The sequence below is a fragment of the Ambystoma mexicanum genome, chromosome 3p (assembly GCF_040938575.1).
Source record: "Ambystoma mexicanum isolate Mex_15411 chromosome 3p, UKY_AmexF1_1, whole genome shotgun sequence".
NCBI lineage: Eukaryota > Metazoa > Chordata > Amphibia > Caudata > Ambystomatidae > Ambystoma > Ambystoma mexicanum.
This window is the reverse complement of record NC_090925.1, coordinates 1,249,924,267-1,249,945,668: the sequence shown is the minus strand read 5'-3', so window position 1 is coordinate 1,249,945,668 and position 21,402 is coordinate 1,249,924,267. Positions and strand designations below refer to the sequence as shown.

The following is a 21,402-nucleotide window of genomic DNA, read 5'->3' as shown; positions in this document are numbered from 1 at the left end:
GGAGAATGATCCATGATCTCTGCCCACTTAATGACGTAGTACAGAAAGAATGTCCTCTTGTTCCAAACTCTGCCACCATTGTGTGCAGTATGCCTAAAGAAGCAACCCACTTCATAGTGGTTGATTTAAAGACTGCCTTCTTCTCTATAACCTTTCTACCTTTTCACCCCAACTCACAGTACCTCACAGCCTTTACACATGGCGGAAAGCGTTACCAGCACACTCGTTTGCCCCAAGGGTATTGCGAGAGCCCAAGCATATTCAAAGGAATATCACACAAAGAATTAGGCAACATCCATGTATCCAGCACGGTCAACCAGTACGTAGACGACTTACTAGTTTGGAGTGACAGTGAGCAAAATTGTTGTAAAGACTCCATTACCCTTCTACAACTCTTGGCCCGCAAGGGGTACAAGGTTGACAAGGCCAAAGTCCAATACTGCCAACCTGAGGTGCTCTACTTAGGACAGCTGATCTCAGCAATCAGCAAAAGAATAATACCAGACAGAGTAGAATCTGCGTGCGCCACACCCAAACCTGTTACAGTGAAGGCTATGCAAAGATTCCTAGGGTTGTGTAACTACTGCAGGGCATGGATTCTGGACTATGCCGCATACACAAGACCATTCCTACAGGGTCTCATGATAGCACAGAAAGGCAACAAAAAACTAGAATGGACAACAGACATGGTACAACATTGTAATGATTTAAAAGAAGTAATTTCTACAGCCCGAGTTCTCGTCACCCCAGATTACACACAAGAATTCTATATATTCTCGCATTCAAATGGCACACTCATGACCGGCATGCTAACACAGAAAAGTGCAATGGGCCACAAGCCATTGGCCTACTACAGCGCTACACTAGATTCAGTTATGCAAGAGCAGTTTGCATGCGAACAAGCTCTTGCTGCAGCTGCCTTCGCCATTTAAAAAAACTCCACAATTGTAATGTGATGCTTGGTAACACTGTACGTGGAGCATTCAGTATTTGCGATCTTGGAAAGATCAAATCAAAGTCTACCCTGACCACACAGAGAGCGTCACCATACACGATTATTATCTCAAGCCCAAATATTCATGTAGTGCGATGGAAAACAGCAAATCCAGCCACGTTCCTAAGTGTGCACAGATGATGACTTGCAGCAACACAACTGTGCCACATTGAAGGTGAAGAGGATGACATCCCCAATGCAAAGGATAGTACCTCGCCCTCCTCTACTGGACTATTTGTTGACGGGTCAGCTAAATTGACCATGACACAGGACAGAGACATACGGGTGCAGCAGCAGTACGCCTTGAAAGAGGAGAATATGAAACCTTAGTGATGAAGAGATTACCCATGCACTACTCAGCACAAGCAGCGGAGCTCGAGGCGCTACACACATCACAAGGATGCCACGTGACCATTTATTCATACTCAGCATGCATCACCATAACAGTGCATGGCGGGTTGTCACGATGGAAAAGGAGAGGGTCCCACAGAGCAGACAGTTCCCCAATATAAAACGCTGCGTTTTTAGAAACACTAATTTACGCACTGTCACAACCATCTGTGGTTGCGGTTGATAACTGCGCCTTCCACACTGGCAATACTGATGAAATATCATAAGGAAACGCCACAGCAGATGGTTCAGCCAAGATGGTGGCCTACCTTCCTGTCTCAGTAATTTCAGAGTACGTCATAACCACACCATCACATGATCAACAATCAACATCATACACAGTGCTGCCCATCATAAAACTGATTGAACCACAGGGAAAAGCACCAAATGAGGAAAAAGAACTATGGCCCAAAAGGGGGTGTAAATAATCCTCGTGTGACTTACTTTGGAGACCAGGATGCACTGGCAAGGCAGTAATACCTATGGAGCTCTTGGCAATAGCATTTGGTCAACTAAACCAGCCACCCCACAGTTCCAAACAGCACATTGCAGCAGACATCCAAGAAGATTGGTTCATACCAAACCTTCAAGAGCATCTCACAAACATGATTATACACTGCACCACCTGCCAAAATGTCAGCACTGGCATGATGCTCCAGCCAATACGAGAAACTATGCCTTGCCCCTTTGGCCATTCCCTGAGTTACACATAAACTACAGAGACATGGAAGAAAGATGCAATGGTTCCCGGTACCCAACAGGTGTAGTGTGCCCTTTTTCATGATGGGTTGAATCTGGACCTTGTGCACATCCGGATGCCAAATGCACTGCTAAATTGTTAGTATGCAAGGTATTCCCTCATTGGGGCGTGTGCGACGTACTCAAATCTGACAATATTATCCCACTTCTTCAATGAACTCTTCAAAGAAATTACAGCACTACTTGGCATTAAACACTGGATGTGCTGAATTTACCACCCCAACCAAACAGCGTTGTTGAACTGGACAATGGTCTTATCCAAACTATCCAAACTCTGCACCACCTTAAAGAAAAACTGGCTGCATTGCCTGCCCGTGGCTCTGTTCAGCTTACACACTCAGCCAAGTAAAGACCATCACCTTTCACACCATGAAATCGTTACTGGCAGGCGCATGCACACGCCCATCTTCCCAGTAAGGAGGGCAGTAGATGCCCATAGAGCTGCAGCGGTTCTAGGTGAATAATTCAAACATTACTTAACAAGCCTAAAACATGTGATCAAATGTGTCTCCTGACAGATTGCACCACCTCACCTAGAGGATACACAGAGCCTGCAGAGCAACCTACCACAGACACCACACCCACCCAACCACTACTGCCAGGAGAATTAAAATATGTCAAGAGCTACGTGCACAAATGGAACAACCCGAGATTCCATGGCCCCTATGAAGTGAGGTATTCCACCCCTTGCAAAGACTGGAGGGGGGTGTCCGTACTCCTGCTCTCTATATGGCAGAGGAAAGGCACAGAGGACCCCAGCCAAGATTCTCTATAGGGTACCGCTGGTCGAGCAATCAAGGCCTAGCTTCTCAGCAGGTGTTGCAGGCTGGTTCTTAAGTACAGTGTAGTCCCCAAGCCCCCACAAAGGAATGTCCACACACTGTATTAGTTAATACACAGTCTTTATATAATTAAGTTCAAGGTTATGTACACAATCAAAATAACTCACTTTGTGCTCAGTAAATCTACAATGGCAAATATATACAGTTCTAAGTGGTACCACAATTATTATTAGATTCCATTAAAGTGCATCAACTGTACTCTGGTTAAAATTTCACACAAATCCATTAATAAAGGTAACCAACAATAGACCTAGGAGGAAAGCAGTTGGTTAGAACAATTGGCAGAATACTGGCCCCTACCAATTAGGCACAATTCTGTGTGGTGATCTCCCCACCTGGGCCACCTGTAAATTAAATATAAATCAGAAGCCCAGTCCATATAGTGTTCTAGAAGTCTTATTTCTTTTTAAAATAGTTCTACAACCCTAATGTATCTGGAATAGCAGAGTTAGTCATCGGGTCATCGACGGATCTTTCTTGAGTGGCTACCTTTAAAGCAGGACCCACGAATCTTCGAGATCCCAAGAGGAAAAGGATTGAACGCCGACGGTGAGGTGGCAGCTTCGTTCCTACCGGTGCTCGCCGATGAGGAAGCGTTGGCGTCCTGCAAGGAAGAGGCATGCAGGGCACCTCGGTGATGATAGTTCAGGACAGCAAAGAGTTTGAACAACGTTGGCCCAGCAAGGGCGTCAAGTCGTCGGCATCTCTGGAAACCCACCGGCAGATGCTCCTCGGCACGTCGGCGGCCTCGACTTTCTCCGGCGGGACAAAGCAGTCGACGGTGCAGGCGAGAGCGTCCTTGGATCAAATGTTACTTAGGCAAAGGGAGCACGACGGCTCTGGTCGGCAACAGCGGTCGTTGACGGTGATGGACAACAGTGTCTGGACGGTTCTCCTTGTGATTCCGCGGCGGTCCCAGTCTCCGGTCGGAAGCCTTTCGTAGGTCTGTCTACCAGGAAGCGCTGGCAAAGATTAACAGTGCAGAATGGTCCCTCGTAGCTGGGGAAGAGGGCGCCTAACCAGGTCCTCTCTGGGTCAGTCCTTTGAGACACAGCAGGTTTCAGATCGATGAAGTAGAGCAGCAGCAATACTTCTCTTCCAGCAGGGCTTCAAGGTTAAGATTCAGTTTCAACTTCAGTTTCTCTTTTGCTTCTGAACACAAACACTAGCAGTGAGAGGCCCCCAGATATACTAGTTGATCTCCCATCCATTCTGCTGGGTCACACTCGGACAACCAATCTGTGAGAAGGGCATTCATGAAGGCAGGCAGCCAATCTGGTGCATAGTGCATTCAGGCCATTTGCTTCTCTCCAGACACTCACAACAAGTTATGTGTATTGGGACAAGTACCCAGCCATTCAACACTCCACACTGCACAATGCATTCATACCAGTTTCGGGCAGGGCTGTCTCAGTCATTGTGTCAAACACCAGAAACCAGACATCCACAACAAGAAGTGCATATTGGTCACACACTCCATTCCCCAAGGCCCCACCCACAGGGTGTACCCACAACATACAGCCACTGGGAAGGCTCCAGCCAGTCTGGCCTGGACTTCACAACAACACCATATATGGAACTTCCACCCAACAGCCAGTCAGGGGGAAGGGACAGAGTCAGGGCTTCCCAGGACTTTGGGAAAACAAGGTTAACAGGCAATGGAAAGCAAGAAGCCACAGGGGCCATCTTGTTTCCTATCAGGAATCAACTGATTCCAATGCCAGGGCCTGGGTATCCCAAAATGGAGGATACTCGGAGCACCTGTCAAATTGAGCATGGAGCTGCCACCAGCCCATACCCTGCTCTGTGGGCCACACACAAGTGCCCAAAACATGCACTAGGGGCACAGGGTTGTACCCCCACGCATGGGTGCCATAAGGGTATCCCATGGGTCTTTACACCAAACCAAAAACAGGAAGAGCTGCACTGCCAGGAGTCTCACATGGACTCCTGGGCAGAAAACAATACAGAACATAAATGAAAAAGGACTACAGGACGGCCCTGTTTCTTCAATGCATTTCCAGCAACACACCCCTCTCGCAGTAAAAGTGAAGGGGCTTCGATATTGGATTCATCCATCTGATGTTTGTAGGGCATCTCCGAATACCTCACCAGTACCCTAAATAAACTACCAATATACCTCAAAGCAACTACCTCTGAAGCAATAACATGACTACATGTCTCGGATAATAAACATGCATGCATAAACTGCCGCATCACTGCGCCACCATAGCCTGCCTTATGTTCACCATACCCAGATGAGCACCAATACTATGCTTATTATGCCCTCTCACCCTCTGACAATTTATATTGTTGTGCTTTTTTCTTCTCTCTTTTTTTTTCTCTTTGCTCACACACTTTGATCTTGTGTCCCACTGCATCTTAAGCTTAACCTGCTAAATTCGAATCTAGGTACCCCTGATTTATGCATTTAAATTGTGTCCCACTGCATTATTAGCCAGTGCCTTTTGGCTCCTCCTGACAAATTCGAAACTAGGTACCCCTGATTTGTGCATTTAATTTGTGTCCCATTGCATTGTTAATGCATCGATTCATGTTGCATGATTTGATCTACACCCGTACCCACGACAACTGCCTTAGCTGTGCCCACATACTTAGACCCTAGTTTTCTTGGTGCTACTAATACCCAGTTGTTCATGGCCCACCTCACTGTGTTGTGCCTTATGGTCGCTAACGGACCACCTTAACTGTGCTGTGCCTTATGGTCGCTAACGGACCACTTTAACTGTGTTGTGCCTTTATGGTCGCTACGGACCACACTGCCTGCGTTGTGACATATGGTCGCTAACGGACCACCTTAACTGTGTTGTGCCTTATGGTCGCTAACGGACCACTTTGCCTGCGTTGTGCCTTATGGTTGCTAATGGACTACCTTGATTGTGTTGTGCCCTATCATCATTAACAGACCATGCACTCTAGCCCATACTGTGTTTCGTGAATATCATGCCCTTTATCACTAGGCGCAGCCCCGGCTTCAACTAGCCACTTGCACTACACATTGCATCACCCTAGCTAGACATCTTAGTGAAATAAGGGAAGTACATTGCATCAGTGGACCACACCAATTACCATGTGCAGAAACTTGACCTCCCTGACCCTCCTAGCTACAATCATGACCTTTGCTACCTTCAGTACCCGTCCCCCTACAGACAGAAACCTGAGACTTAGGGCAAGGCTACCTTGCATTTATGAACCTAAAAGAAACAGTACCAACAATACTGCTAGACTCCCATCTATACAGACACACATGGATAAGCAAACTCTAGCCACGACACCTTTAACTCCAACCCCAACTCCTACTCGCCTCCACCAAAAGAAACGCCGGAGTCAAAATAAGCATACAGATACACTTGCAAGTCATCCTATTCCCAATAACACCCTAACTCTTACTGGATCCCTTATCAATGCCAGATCCATGGTAGCTCATGCAATTGAAATTGCTGACATACTAAACAACAGTAGCATTGACTTCCTTGCCGTAACAGAAACCTGGCTCCATGAGGCAGCAGGACCCTCACTGATGTTAGCCATACCTGACAACTACCAGATCCACAGAGTAGACAGGCCTAATGCTAAAGGCGGTGGCCTAGCAATCATCGCGAAAACCACTCTGCCTATCCGACTCACCACCTCACACCCCTGTGCTTCCTGCGAAGTACTCTCAGCAAAAATGCAACTCTCCAATAACCGCACGCTAGCCATTCACCAGATCTACAGGCCCCCAGACCCCCTGGGAACCTTTGAAGACGACCTTACTACCCTCATAGCGAACAATACTCAAAATCACTCGCAAACGCTGTTGATGGGCGACTTTAACATCGGCTTCAATGAGCCAGGCAATAAACATGCCCTCTCTATAACAGCTATCCTAAATGACCAAGGCCTTACCCAAAAAGTTCTCTCCCCCACACATGTTAAAGGCAGAACCCTTGACTGGGTTTCAGAACTCAACTGCAACATAGTCATCACTGCCATCACCCCCCAACTATGGACCAACCACTTTCTAATAAATTTCACTGCCACACTTGACCTCCCCAGCCCTAAAACTATCAAAATGATACCACCACTCCCTACCAGAAGTAAAAAAGATATTACTACAGAAAAACTCATCCCCCTCCTCCTGCCCACTATTAACGGTCTGAAGGACAACACTGACCCAGACACACTAGTAGATACCTTCAACAAAGCTATGTCTCACGCACTAGACACCATTGCACCCGCAAAACTACGTAAAGCTAAGCAAGAAGCCCACCTTAATGCCTGGTTCACCCCCCAGCTTAATGACCTTAGAAAGCAGAAACGAAAACTCCAAACCATCTGGCGCAATTCGCCCACCAACGACAACAAAGCCAAGCTAACCCAAGCTACAAAACATTACAAGTCAGAAATTATCAACACTAAAAAAAACGTATTCAATGACAGAATCACCAATGCCAAATCGAATACCAAGGAACTTTTGCCATCCTCCGGGAAATGGAATCTCCTATCCAACCAACTGACATGATCCCAAAGGACAAGATATGGTGTACTAATATACAGAATGCCCTATCAAACAAAATCTCCACCCTCCGACTTAAAATAATGAATAAAAAAGACACCCTCTCTCTTACTGATCTACAAGCGCCTCTAGTAACTGAACATACTACTATCCCCCCTTTTAGCTTCAAACCCATCTCCATCATAGACACTGAAAAGGCTATCCCCTCACTGAAGCCCTCTAACTGTAAGGGCAACAGTTGCCCAGCTCAAATAATAAAGGACGCTGCCAGAGACTTAGCCCCTTTCATCTCGAAGCTTATCAACTCATCCTTCAAATCCAACACAGTGCCAGCCAACTTAAAAGAATCCTGGGTCCTCCCCCTTCTCAAAAAACAAACCCTCGATCCATCCATCCCGACTAACTATAGGCCTATCACCACGGTACCCTTCCTACTAAAAATTATCGACAAAGTAGCCTATCTCCAAATTCAAGAGTACCTAGAAGCTAATCATCTACTAGGCTCGCGCCAATCGGGCTTCCGCCCTCTCCATGGCACGGAAACAGCCCTGATAGATCTTAAAACTAAAATGGAGGAATTTAAGGATAATGGGAAAACAGCGCTGCTACTTTTACTGGCCTTGTCAGCAGCTTTTGATCTGGTGGACCATGCAGCCTTATGCAACCACCTCAAGCTGGCTGCCAACTTCACAGGAGATGCTATAGCATGGGTCCACTCCTTTCTAGCCAACCGGACCATGAGAGTGTTCTCCTCATCCACCTGTGCCGATCCCATCCAAATCACATGTGGAGTCCCACAGGGCTCCTGTGTCTCACCCACTATGTACAATATCTTCACCAAGCCATTGTTCGACAAGTTGGACAGACTGGGCGTCACCTACACTAATTACGCAGATGACACCTAGATCCTCATACCCCTTTCGGGCAACTACGAAGTGGACTTGGCTCTGGTGAATAAAATTTACATCCTCATTCAAGCATGGATGGCCACACATGGCCTCTGCCTGAACGACGTTAAAACTGAAATCCTACTCCTCGGCTCAGACCACAACTTATCCAAACTCACCCCGGACTATGCCTCATTTAACATTGGTAACAATACTATTAAGGTTATGCGCGAGGTCAAAACGCTGGGTTTTTACCTCGACTCAGCTCTCCCTCAAAAAGCAAGTGAACTCCCCTGCCTCCTCAACCACCTATGCGTGTAAACTCATCCGCGCCGCCAGACCCTTCCTGTCCAGTGCCAACTGCCTCACCTTGGCCAATGCCCTTGTCATGTCCAGACTGGACTATTGCAATGCCTTATACTCTGGTGCTAACAAGTCGGTCACTGACAAACTCCAGAGATTACAAAATAACGCTCTTAGAGCAGCTCTGAACATCCCACGCAGAGAACATATCTCCAAACACCGGACAGAAGCCCATTGGCTAAAGATAAAGGACAGAATCCTACTTAAAACTATTTCCCTCACCTCTAAATGCCTCAACAATCAAGCACCCCCCTACCTAGCGGAAAGAATCAATTGGAGACCCTCTCACCGACTGACGAGATCTGCCAACACCTTCCTACTGGAAGTCCCTAGATTCAAACTTACCACAGCGGGTGGTGCGAGCTTCCCAGTTAGAGCTGCACAATCATGGAACACACTCCCATCCGACCTTAGATGCCCTTTACCTTACACAAGTTTCAGATCCTACGCTCTCAAATGGCTACACAGCAACGACATGCAACGTTCCTCACCCTAGCGGAAACGGCACAACCTGTTAAAATGTTATTCTTATGCGCTTAACCCTTGTTATTCTATATGCATTGTATCACCTATTGTAAGTGACCACTGTTTTTCTGTAATTAGCCTGTGTCAGGCATTGTAACTAAGTTTCGAATCCTCTTGTACTGCTGCGCCCAGATGCCCACGGGCTCGGAGCGCATTACCAAATAAATAAACAAACAAACAAACAAACATTGGTGCTAAAAGCATAAACACTTATTTAAAAGAAAAATCTTGCTCCCTCTGTTTCTCCTACCTCTCCCATCCCCTTATTGTTTCCCATAGAACAGTGCTCGAAATTGAACCCTCAACATCAAATGATTCATTGTATATTAAGCAAGTAGATAACTATACTATTATTTCAAGATGGTTATAGTCCTACAACTGTGGCCTACACCTTACAGCTCTCCTATTTAATATACTGATGTTTATGTTAGGAATTTATTGGGGTACATCTTATCTGGGCAGGCCATCTAAAAAGGGGAAGGGGTGGAGTACAAACAAAGGAAAGTGCACTGGCATTGCGAAACACAACCAGCAACGTTACTGTACATATTATTAATGTATTCGCAAACAATCACTCTGTTTCTGGGTGAGTTTTGTGGTTGTAAGTTTTGGTGTCCTTGTCGCTTGACTAAAGATGCACTGCTGTGTTTGCCGAGCAGTAAAAATATAGCTTTAAATTTGATCTTTAAATTTCATGCACATGAAATGTAAAGATCAAATTCAAAGCTACTGTAGATATGTATAATATTTCCCATACAAGAAATAACAGTTCCAACACACAAGCAAGTACACCTGGCCGAATGAGTGTGAGCATGAGCAAAATGTTAGAAGTTTTATTTCCTACCATTTTTAGAACATTTTTTGTAACACAAATATTAGTAGCAATGTTAGCAGTAGTACAGTAATGAAAAGATATATATCACGGCATGATAGAATGAGAAAGCAAGCCTGTAGGCCCAAATATGATGCATACCACGGCCTAGGCCAGGATGCTATTGAAGATATTGGACATCCCGAGGACTCCAATAGCTAGTACACTGTCAAGAGTGTGGTGGGCAGACAAACAACAAACGGTAGCTGCTATGTATGCTCATTGATACCACACGCATCAGGGGCACTTTTAGTACCACAGGAAATTCCAATTACAGAGGCACAATGCCTGGTTCATCTTGCGCTATGTAGAATAAAAGGCACCTTCCAGGCACACAGACTGCGACTAGAGCTTGTGGATCCAGTCGCCCTGCAATGCAACAATCCAAAAAACCTCAATTGATTACAACAATCATATTTAGTGATTGATGGGTTGAAGTACGTAAAAAGCAAGTGGCAGGAAACAACGCACAACTGTCCAGCTGAAGGCCTCCTGCGATACGAGGGGGAAGTAGTGGCGTTCATGGAAAAACCTGTGCACAAATAAGGACAGAGCACATCACAAAATTGACATGGATTACGGCTAAGGAAAAGCCAGTGAAAGTACACCAAATTATTTGTTTAAAGGAATTGTCACCCGCTAGGTGAACAGCATAGTAGAACATCTCGATGGCCTGCTAAAAGCATGCATTGCCAAGTTGCGCATTACCCTTAACAAATATTGGCTCTGTTTGCCATTGGCTTTTTTTGCCTTACGCAATCAGCCAGGTTCATATCACTACCTCACCCCGCATGAATTGGTTACTGGCAGAAGAATGAATGTTCCCCTTGTTTTTGCACATGGTAAATTTGATTCCCACAATACTGCTACTGTTTGGGTGATGAGTTCCATGCATATTTGACCGCCATGACTGATGCTCTGAAGTTTACATCTCGGCACGTGAAGGTGCAACAGGGGAACCAGCCACAGTGACCAGAGGAAAAGGAGAAGATAAAAATCCAAGAGCGCAGATACCACCACCCCTCCAACTGTACCCTGGCGATAGGGTGCTAATTAGGAACTTAGTCAGGAAGTGGGATGCCCCATATTTTTTTAGGACCATACAAAGTGCAGTGGGCTACTGAATCAGCTGTCAAGATCCGAGGCAGGCGAGGATGGCTCCCCTCAGACGTCAAGAAGAGCAACAGCACTGGCTCCCTGTCTGACAACTAGGAGCAAGAAGACAACATGGACCTTTAATTTGGTAGAACATTTTAAATGTTATGCGGCCAGCAACACACACAGTTTGATTTTTCTGCCCTACTTTTTCAGAGCAGCAGTTTTTTGGAGGATAAAACTGTCATGGTAATAGTGTGGAGAGTAATTTTCCAGTTTTTTCTTTCTTTTGTTTGGTCAGTATATAGTAGACATATGAGCAAAGTAAAGTTAAAAATAGAAGTAGGAGACGTATAAGAATGAAAAGAGAAATATATAAAGAAGAATTATCTGTGAGAGATATATATGAGGGATTTCGATCAGAAGTAGATAATTCCTGGTATGGACACATGCAGGTGGGAAGAGAGATTGAATGAAAGCTGCTACGTTTACGATCAGACCATGGGTGCCCCCAGATTGTTTGTAGCACAAGAAATACCCGCAGACACAGCACATTGTCTGGCCCATCTTGCAGTTTGCAAAACGAGAGGACTGTTCTAAGGCAACTGAGCCTATGTTCAATGGGTAGATGGTGAGGATGATTTCCACATGTTTACAGATGACTAGCAAAAAGTACCCGTTCTCTAAACCGGTTCTGTGGGCAGACATGACAACACTCTCATAAATTGTTCAAAAGCAATGATCCTGTAGGTCGCTGTCATGATTCGCTAACCACTTGATGTGCTTTGCACTCTGAAGTAAACTGCACTGAGAATGGACATGTGCAGCTGGCTGACATACCCATGAGCAGACGTTGGGGGGAGGGGAGAATTGGTGTGCTGCTGCATACTGTACTCCCTCCCCACCTGTTGCCTCACCCTAGCGTGGTGCAGTTTGTTGCATTGCAGATGTCCCAAATAATGTGCTTTCTAGGGCTGAGGACCGGTCCTTCTATGACCACATTGATGTTTCGCTGTTTTTAGGCAACCGTCTCATGTGGGAAAGGGGTGGGTTGTCCAAATGTTATGTAGCCAGTACTATTGGTGACTATGCAAAATTTGGTGGAGAGTGGTGCAGCAGTGTTGAATTGTATAAGGAACAACGCTTTACCATGTCACAAGCAAACCTGCAAATGTTCACTTTTATAAATATAGATTCTATTAAGGAACAGAGGATGTTGGATAGTTTGGCCGGAAGAAACACAGAAGTGAAAATCACCTTGCAAGGGCCACAGAGTGGAGGCCACTTAACGACAAGAAATGCACAAATGCTACAGGGGCTGTGCTGCCATGGTGCTGGAATAGGCCACAGCTCTGTATAATAGGGAAGGTTTATACAAACCCAGGTTGGACGGATGGAGTGATGGGATGCCATGCAGATGTAATGGTTGGGCTAGCAGAAGAAACAGTTACTTATAAAAAAATGTAAGTGCCTTGCTGATTGGGGGAAGTATGCTAGTTTGCGCACATGGGTTGATGTCAACAGAGAACCCGTACACATACAAAGAATGATAACCCCATCGTTATGCTTCAGAAATAATGGCAGAGTACATATAGGGGTAAATACAGGATGCAAACAAATTATAGATCTGCAAGCTATGAGATTGGGCACTGCAGTATTGATGGACCATTATTGGTTCTGTGGCGCACAAGCATATATGCACCTTCGCCATGGTGGAACAGTAGATGTTCTCTTACTACCTTGCACTCACCAGTGCCTGTAGTGCCCCAGAACCATGTTGTGCTGATCAGTGAACATCCTCAGTAATAGATATGGCCAACAAGATGGGGAGTAAGAGAGAGAATCATTTCTCACATGATTCCACAGACAGATTTGCAGCATTATCGGCAAGAATCAGGTTTTTTAGCAAGCAGCTGTATTTTTTGCATCCCTGCCGGCCCCTGGGGTACGGGCAGCAGAAAATGCAAAATGGCTCCAAATAACAAGATGGGAGGTGTTGCAATTGGCCAATGCCACAGAGAGGTCTGAACACCATTAAGGAAGAGTTATTGGCTGCTAGGCTAACTGCTCTCCAGAATTGGTATGTGCTAGGTCTCCTCACTGCTATGTAGGGAGGAGTTTGTGCAAAAATAGGGGCATGTTGCTGCACCCTAACACCAGCAATTGACCAGCAGAATGGCAGTTTAACAGAAGCTACATATGTATTCTACACCCTGCACACACATATGGAAAAGGAGAATTCTTAAGTAGTAGCAGAGGTCTGGTACCATTGGATGTTCTCATGTAGGTGCCTCCCTGGTCGGGTACAATATTTAACTTAGTAGTTCCTCTTTTGTTGGCACTACTAGTATGTGCATCCTGCATATAATAATGGGATATTGTAAAAAAAAAAAAGGGGAAGGAAGAAAGTAACATGATGTCCCTTACTATTGCCACTGTAGAAGGTACTGCTAGCCTGGTACACACTGATACACAGAGAGATGCATATGAAGTAAGATGGTTCTGATAGAGACACCTATTGGTAGATTGTGAGAGCGATGGGAACTGCTGCTTTATGACTTGTGGTCCACAAAATATGTGAAAAAGGGGAGGTAGCTTGAGGCGGGTCTGCAGAGCTTGGATGCCTAAAGATGAATACCATACAATGGCAGCTAAAGGGCTTTTGGTCAATAAATTGACCAGAGCACAGGGGGGAATGTGATGGTGTAGATAAGACCAGTGACGTGCAAGGCCACGCCCCCACCTGTTGCCAAATGACTGAACATATAGAATAAGGCACATTTTGTGTATGCCACCGCCATGTAGAATGCAACACAAGTAGGATAGAGTTTGTGTTGACACATTGTAGGAAGTTAGTTTGTTCTGTTATAGGGAGGGTTAGGTTGCTGAATACACAGAGGGCATGTAGCCAACAGTGGTATGCACATTTAGGTAGGATATATATATAGCAGCATAAAACATGGCAAGAGAAGCTCAATTTTTCCTTTTCAAGGCCCTGCACAGCAAATGGTTAAAAAGCACATCATTGCATTTTAAATAAGCTTTATAGGGATTTGTGTTGGTCCATGATGGTATCCAGACAATTGAAAGTGCCAATGCTGGGAGAAGCTGGAAATAGGCCTTTCTCATGGTTACAGTTTGAGATATACAACAATTAAATTAGCTGTGTTGCTAGCAAACAGAAATACACAAGTTTCAATTGCCAGGTACACACAGTGATGTCACCAATAAAACAATAGCAAGATGCACTCACAGCGCCTCCAATGGTGAAAGCAGTTCAATGCACACACAAAGAACACACTAACAGGTTGAATAGAATTAATGCAAAAGGTCTCGTACACTGGCCTCACACTACAATGAATAAGCTATGCACGTCATGACCCATTTAGATCAAACACCTGCAAGCAGAAGTATGTAATAGAAGGGAGTACAGGATAAGCTGTCCAAGGTTGAGCACATTATTTGGGAGATTGGGGCCTGTCATGGAAAGATGAGATGGGACTGAGTTTGATAGTTCTTGGGCAAAGGCAACGTTTCGATCTCCCCTTTACCACCAAAGTTAATTGGACTGTTGTAACAGGAATCATTATTGTAATGGTGTCAGTATGTTCTGGTGCCAAACAATTAGAGCATGGTCCGATGATGTCTGAGTCATGGCGTCGTGCATAGAACCCTGGGCAGGCTTAAAGATGATGATTGTCTAATTAGAAGAAGTAATGTAAAAAACAACATCAGTAATTTATTTTAGCAGCCAATAGCAGTTGTGAATATTGTGTTTTTATATGAATATGACAATGTAATAGAACCCCTGGACTACCAGGAAGTGATTGAGAATATATGTGGACCTTCTTCAAGCCAAATGCATCAATAAAGCTGGTTTCTTTCTGCACCTTAGTTTGCTCCCTTATGTGGTGTGGATTATTGGGAGCAAGTTTACAGACAGACGAAGAAAACGGCAATTCCTGTTTGGACCTGTTCGGACTGGGAGGACCCAGGCCCGAACCCCTGCTCAGACAACATGCGCCGACATGCGTTTTCTCAATCCGTCCTCACAGGCCATCCGCACCATCACCAGACGACACCAACGGCATCGCCCCTCCCCAAAGGCATGGATTCCGCAATGCAGCAACTTCACCCACATCAGCCTCAAACCCATCAGCACCCCCTCACCATCCACAACACAAATGTTGATGCTCAACAACATCCGCTCAGCTATCACCCATGCAGCAGTCATTGCCGACCTCATCACTACACCCGGCCTTGTTGCCATCTTCACCACGAGACCTGGCTGACACCCACTTCCACCCACATCCTAGACATCCTTGTCCCCGACGGCTACAGAATCGAACACAGAGACTGGTCAAACAAGACCGGCGGAGACCTGCACCAGACTTGATATGGACAACAGTGGCTCCTTCAAAGTCCTTTCATGCCACTTCCCGCTCTCCCTGACAGGACACATCTCATCTACAGACCGCACAAATCCAACACTGCATTCATCGGAGTCCTCACCTACATGTCCCTCAAGCACAACGACATCTTCCTAGTTGACTTCAACCTCCCAGGCAGCAAGGCCACCAAACAGATGGAAGCTCTCCTCAGCCTTCTCGATACCCTCAGCCTCACACAGCACAAGAAAGACCCAATGCATGAGAAAGTTAACATCCTCGCCGCATCATCACCGCAATGCCTTCCCCTCCACTACAGGTCTCCACTCCCACCTGACTTGTCTGATGACCTGGCCATGCCTTTCAGCATCCATCACACCACCCCAGTCAAGCACACCCAGTAGAAACCCATCAGACAAACCTTCAGGTCCTTCAAGAACTTTCTGGTGGAAGCCCTTTCAGAATACCTCGCACCCTCTGTCTTGAAAAGGGGAAAATCTTCCTCGGGACCAGCCCTTGAGAGCAAAAATTACCCAATTCAGCCCAAAATACAGGTTCTATCGTGCTGAGCAGTGAACTTATTCTAGTGACAAATGACACCTTCAAAATGTTTACCAATTATTAGACAAAAGCATAAACAATAAATTTTAGCAGCACTTTGGAATTCAAGTTAGAGAAGATTACAAAACACAAAGCTTAGAGAAATACAAAATATAGAGAAACATAGAACTTAGAGAAACATAGTCTTACGCCCCTTCAATCAGCGCTGGGAGACCCTGGCCCTCATAAGCTAGCTGTTGCCAGCCCCGCTCGGATGACAGCGCTGCAGGGTGCCGACAGAGCATCAGGTTCCGGACACTCTATCTTGCTCGAACCAAGTCCACGGATTGATCTCCCACCTGAGTCATGTGGGCATGCATTTTTGTAATCTCGTGCTGTCAGTCACCATGACGCATAGTTCCAGAACTTTCCCTGTGCAAAATATAGGCTTGCTCATGGAAAAACCTAACTCTCTCAGAGATGCTCCCTGCTCGCTCCTACCCCTCCCTTGGAGCCCTCTCCGCGAAAACACTGGAATGTCCTTATCAGCGTGTGGGCAAGGCCGTACAAGGCCTTCTCAGGGAAACAGGATTTGTTTACGAAGCCATGCAGGGCTACAGTTAGAAAGGCAGAATATTCTAAGAGAAGCCGAAATCAATTAACCCCATGTGAGCAAGTACTAAAAGACATGCACTCATAGCTTAGTGTCCATAGCGCTTAAGATTGGCTATCTAAGCGCTATATCGGTGCCATAATTATCCAAACACTCCAATAATGTCTCTATTAGCTACAGAACTGGGCCTCCGCCCTGCCTGTCTATCTAAAATGCATAATGTTACCTACCACCCCTACTAGGCCTGCATATTCCTTGTAGCTCACTACTGCGTAATGGAGGTGCTACCACAGATTACTGTCAGCATTACTTTCAGCATTTAGCACATACTTTGAATAAACTATTGGCTTTCAGCGGCTCATGCTGTCATCTAAATCCCTGATTGGCAAATTTGCATTTTGTATATCACGACACCCTCCACCTCACATGGCCCGAACACCCCCAACCTAACAAACGCTACTGGAAGCACTCAACGCCACTCTCAGCCTCCATTGGCAAATATGCGCCTCTGAAACAATGCACATGCAACCCGCTACCCGACCCTGCCATACCACGCTCCATCGAAAAATCCCCTGCCAACACCACCTTCACCGACAAAATCAGAAAGATTCACCAGCACATAGCACCAGCTCTGCATCCACAGAATCACCTAAAGTCCCTCCTTTGCGAAATCTCCACACCCTGGACAACATTCAAGACTCTCCCTACAGAGGACCTTGTAGAATCTCTGGCTGCCCTCAAAGCCACATCGTATACAGACATCCTCCCAGCATCCAGCCTCAAGACCATCCCCGTAGAAGCTCTCCTTGCCTACGTGGAGATCAATAGCTCGCTAACTCAATGCACCTTCCCATGGACCCTTAAGACAGGATGAATTCTCCTACTAAAGAAACCCACACGGAATCCCGACAACCTAGGTAACTATCGCGCCATCACTGGTCTTCCATTGTAAGAACGAGAAAGCGGTAGCCGCACAACTGCAGCAACACATTGACAACAACAATATCCTCCAAACCTGTCAATCTGGGTTCAGACCTAGATGCAGCATGGACACGACAAACATACAGGTGGTCGAAGGCGCCTTCAACATCCTTGCCGTTGGCCACCCGTACCTCCTGGCTCTACTCAACCTCTCTTCTGCTTTCGACACAGTAGACCACCAGGCGCTCACGGACACCTTACATCGGTGCATGGAGATCAGCAACCTTGTCCTATGCGGTTTCAAGTCCGACCTCGTCAACCGCCAGTTTCTTCAGATGCACTCTTCTAGATGATCAATGCTACCCATCACCTGTGGAGTCCCGGAGGGTTCAATCCTCTCTCCAGTTATCTTCAATCTTCACATGGAGCCGCTCGAAGCCCTCCTAGCCACACACAACATCCACATTCACCAATACATTGATTACACACAGCTATACCTCAAGATCGACTCCATCAAGGACATCGGCAGGCTCAAAACCTGCCTGTCACTGATCCAGTTGTGGAGGTCTAGTGCATACTTGAAGCTCAACCCCTCCAAGACAGAATTCCTACTCCTCACCAACACCGAGCACGTAGACATACATACCTGTCCCAGTGCCACAGTCCTGGCCATACAGTCGGCAGTGACCAGGCCAGACTTGAGAATTCAGTGGGAAGCCTCCTTGCCATCCTTCACCAAGGCCTTAAAACCATCCCTCGTGTTGCCTGCAGGGATGTGTTCTGCTGCCTCCGAAATGACTGGCCAAATGAAAATTTAGCCAGGGCACAGGAGGTATTAGTTCATCCCAAATCAAGGCTTGCTGAGCCAAAAACCTTTCTTCCCCATGCATCCAAACTTTTGCTTTCCCCTATCTTGAGGCAAAGAGGGGAAAGCTGCTTTCAGGTTCGACGGGAGTACCAGGACAACCAAGCTGACAGAGGATGTGTGGGTGGACAGGAACAGCAGGTCCGAGGGTACTGGCCTGTGCTTGTGACTAGGTCTCTGTCAGCCATCAGAGCGGAGGACAGCTTAGACCGAAGTTGAAGGACTGGTGCTTCCACAGCCTGGTTGAAAGTCAGTAGGGCCTTTTCTATGGTCCCTCATCCAGAATGTCCATCAGCTCCAACTGCACCTAGAGTTAAGAGGGGTCCAACTGCAAGGTATCAAACACTTTAGCAATCAGGTGCTGAAAAGCTGCCTGAGGCTTATCTGGAGTGGGAGCAGGGATCATGTCCAGTTCTGGGGAGGTGGGCAGACCAATTGCGTCCTGAAGATCAGTAGCACAATCCACAAACCACCAAAACACCTTGCTCTCCATAAAACATCCTCTGGGAAGTCCCAAACTTCCCTGGGATGTAGGGGTTCTAATCCAATGGGAATGAGGGTTCCCCTCCTCATCATAAATGTCCTCCATTTGAGACCTGCAAGCACTCTTAGGGAGCAGAGGGTATTCCCAAGGGGCTCCGGCATCACCACCGTTGGTCAGAGCCTGTGGGGCCCTTGAAGCAAATGCTGTGGGTGGAGGACTGATGTCTGAAGACAGAGCTCGGCGTCCTCAGGTTGGGATTTTGTCTGCCCTTGGCATAGTGTGTCTCTCTGCTGGCTCGTCCAAGTGGTGTGGACTCTGATGGCACTGGCGGGGAAGAGACCGTAGCTGTAAGCACCTGGGCATTGGCAAAGATGTTGAGCATCTTAAAACGGAAGGCCTCCCATTCCTCTGGAGTAGAGGATTGGGTAGGAAAAAGCACACACAAGTAATGCCTGGTCTTCAGGGAATCCCTGGAACAGAGGCTTCTTTTCCTCAAAGAGGAAGAAGAATGATGCTTAGGACACCCAGCAGGTGAACAAGACCTCTAGCAGTACTTCCTTTTCTTCTTATGCTTGCGGACCAGAGACTGTTTTTCAGTGTGACATTCAGTGCTGGGCAACCTCAAATGAGTCAGTTTCTCACTTTTTCCTTATGCAGGAGGGTGAACGGTTTTGCCTCACGTACGCAAAGCACTTTGGATGTCGTGTGCCTAACTGAGGCAGTAAAGATAGATCCTGTGGAGATCCAAAACAGACTTTTGGCGTCTGCAGTTGACACAGGGTTTGAAACCAGAGGACTTTGATGGATTTGGCATATTGTCGAGAGACGCAAATAGAGACGGTGTACTGTGCAGACGCAGAGCCACGCCCTCCCCCCTGCCAACAGAAAGGTTTCAGAAGAGCAGCTGTGCTGGGACATAGATATCAAAGATGACAAATCCGTAGGAGGAAGTTATCCATCAGAAGCCCTGTTTTTAAAGCTTAACATTCATGCAAGCAATTAAGAGTGGACATGAGGGGATGCTGAGTTGAGCTTGGGTTAGAAGATACATCCCTGCTTACCACTATAACTATAAGAAACCAAAAGCACATTTTATTAAAAATAAGTACATGTACTTAGATCAAAGGTTTTTTCCCAAAAAATAAGTCAAATAATTAATTTGGGGATTTTTATTTTCTTCAATATTGTTATTATTTACATTACTTTCTGTGTAAAATCAGCTAAATGGGCCCGCTTTTGCTGTTTATCAATCCTGGGAGATTTTAGCATAAAACAAGAATTGTAAAAGTCTTGCACACAAAACATCTGTACAATGATATTTATTTTCAAAAGCCGATCAAAAGCCAATTGAAGCCCAAAAAGAATCAAGCCCACTTAAAAAACCAAATGTGCACCACTTAAATCCACACTGCTTACCCTTTCTAAGGACGGCCGTCTGGTCCGAGTATGCCACAGTCATAGGAATTTGCTCAACGATGTACAGAGCCTCGTCTGCAATGCTCTGCTTAAGCGTGATCTGCTTCAAATCCAGTATCATATATTGGTTGTTGTAGGTTCCTGGAAAGATTTTAAAGCCAGATGAAAAGGAGAAGCACACACATTTTCCACCCTCTAGACTGGCCCCTCGACACTACATGTCACAAAACAATCTCCATTTCCAGCAGAACTGTACATTCATTTGATGACCCATTTGTTTAGCTATATTTACACACAGAATTGACCATGCTGGATTATTCTGCTGAAAGGCTAAGGTTCTGTGAAGAATCTACCTGTTCATTCGATGATGTTAAGTGTTTTTGTAAAGGGTGCATGCATGATGGAGTGGCTGCTGGGTGCAGTCTGAGTAGGAATGGAAACGTGCACGCTCAGCTTGATATGCTTGATATAAAGTCAAGGGTGTAGATGCTTACAAACCGCAAGATATTTCGGAGACACCCGTGCCAGAGTCCATGCAAGAACTTTGCTGTTACAATCAAGAATGCTTTGCCTAGCACTCTCACCTTAATCACTGCTGACAGAGAGATTTTTGGTTGGGTATTTAGCTTGCACACTTATGGTGGACTAAAATTAAGAATGGCTTTGTGGGCCATGCAGAGTCCTTTGAATTGGACTAGTCTATTGATAGGCAGCCAAGAATTATGGTCCCAATGAAACAAAGGAAGACCACGGACCGCATGTCCTTCTTCCGGAAGCATGCAGAGAAGGCTCCACAGCTCTATTCTTCCCGTGTCTGTAGCCTAGCTCCAGCAGCACTCATCCAGCCTCACTTGCTGTCCGGCCTCTCTGAAAATGAGGAGGGTACAGGGGGGCTGTAGGCTGTGCATTGTGGTGGTAGATACAAAAACC

At 46.1% G+C, this 21,402-nt stretch overlaps 1 protein-coding gene and 1 long non-coding RNA gene across 2 annotated transcripts in view; one reads left to right on the top strand and one right to left on the bottom strand.

Moving 5' to 3' along the window:
• Positions 1-21,402, bottom strand: part of PLBD1 (phospholipase B domain containing 1) — a 424,699-nt gene that overhangs the window by 88,494 nt on the left and 314,803 nt on the right. Inside the window, exon 8 of the mRNA XM_069652727.1 lies at positions 20,473-20,613. Within this exon, the coding sequence (XP_069508828.1) occupies positions 20,473-20,613 (141 nt within the window). The remainder of the gene's footprint in view (positions 1-20,472; positions 20,614-21,402) is intronic.
• The window catches only part of LOC138581412 (uncharacterized), a 578,201-nt gene that overhangs the window by 270,056 nt on the left and 286,743 nt on the right, over positions 1-21,402 (top strand). The window lies entirely within an intron of this gene.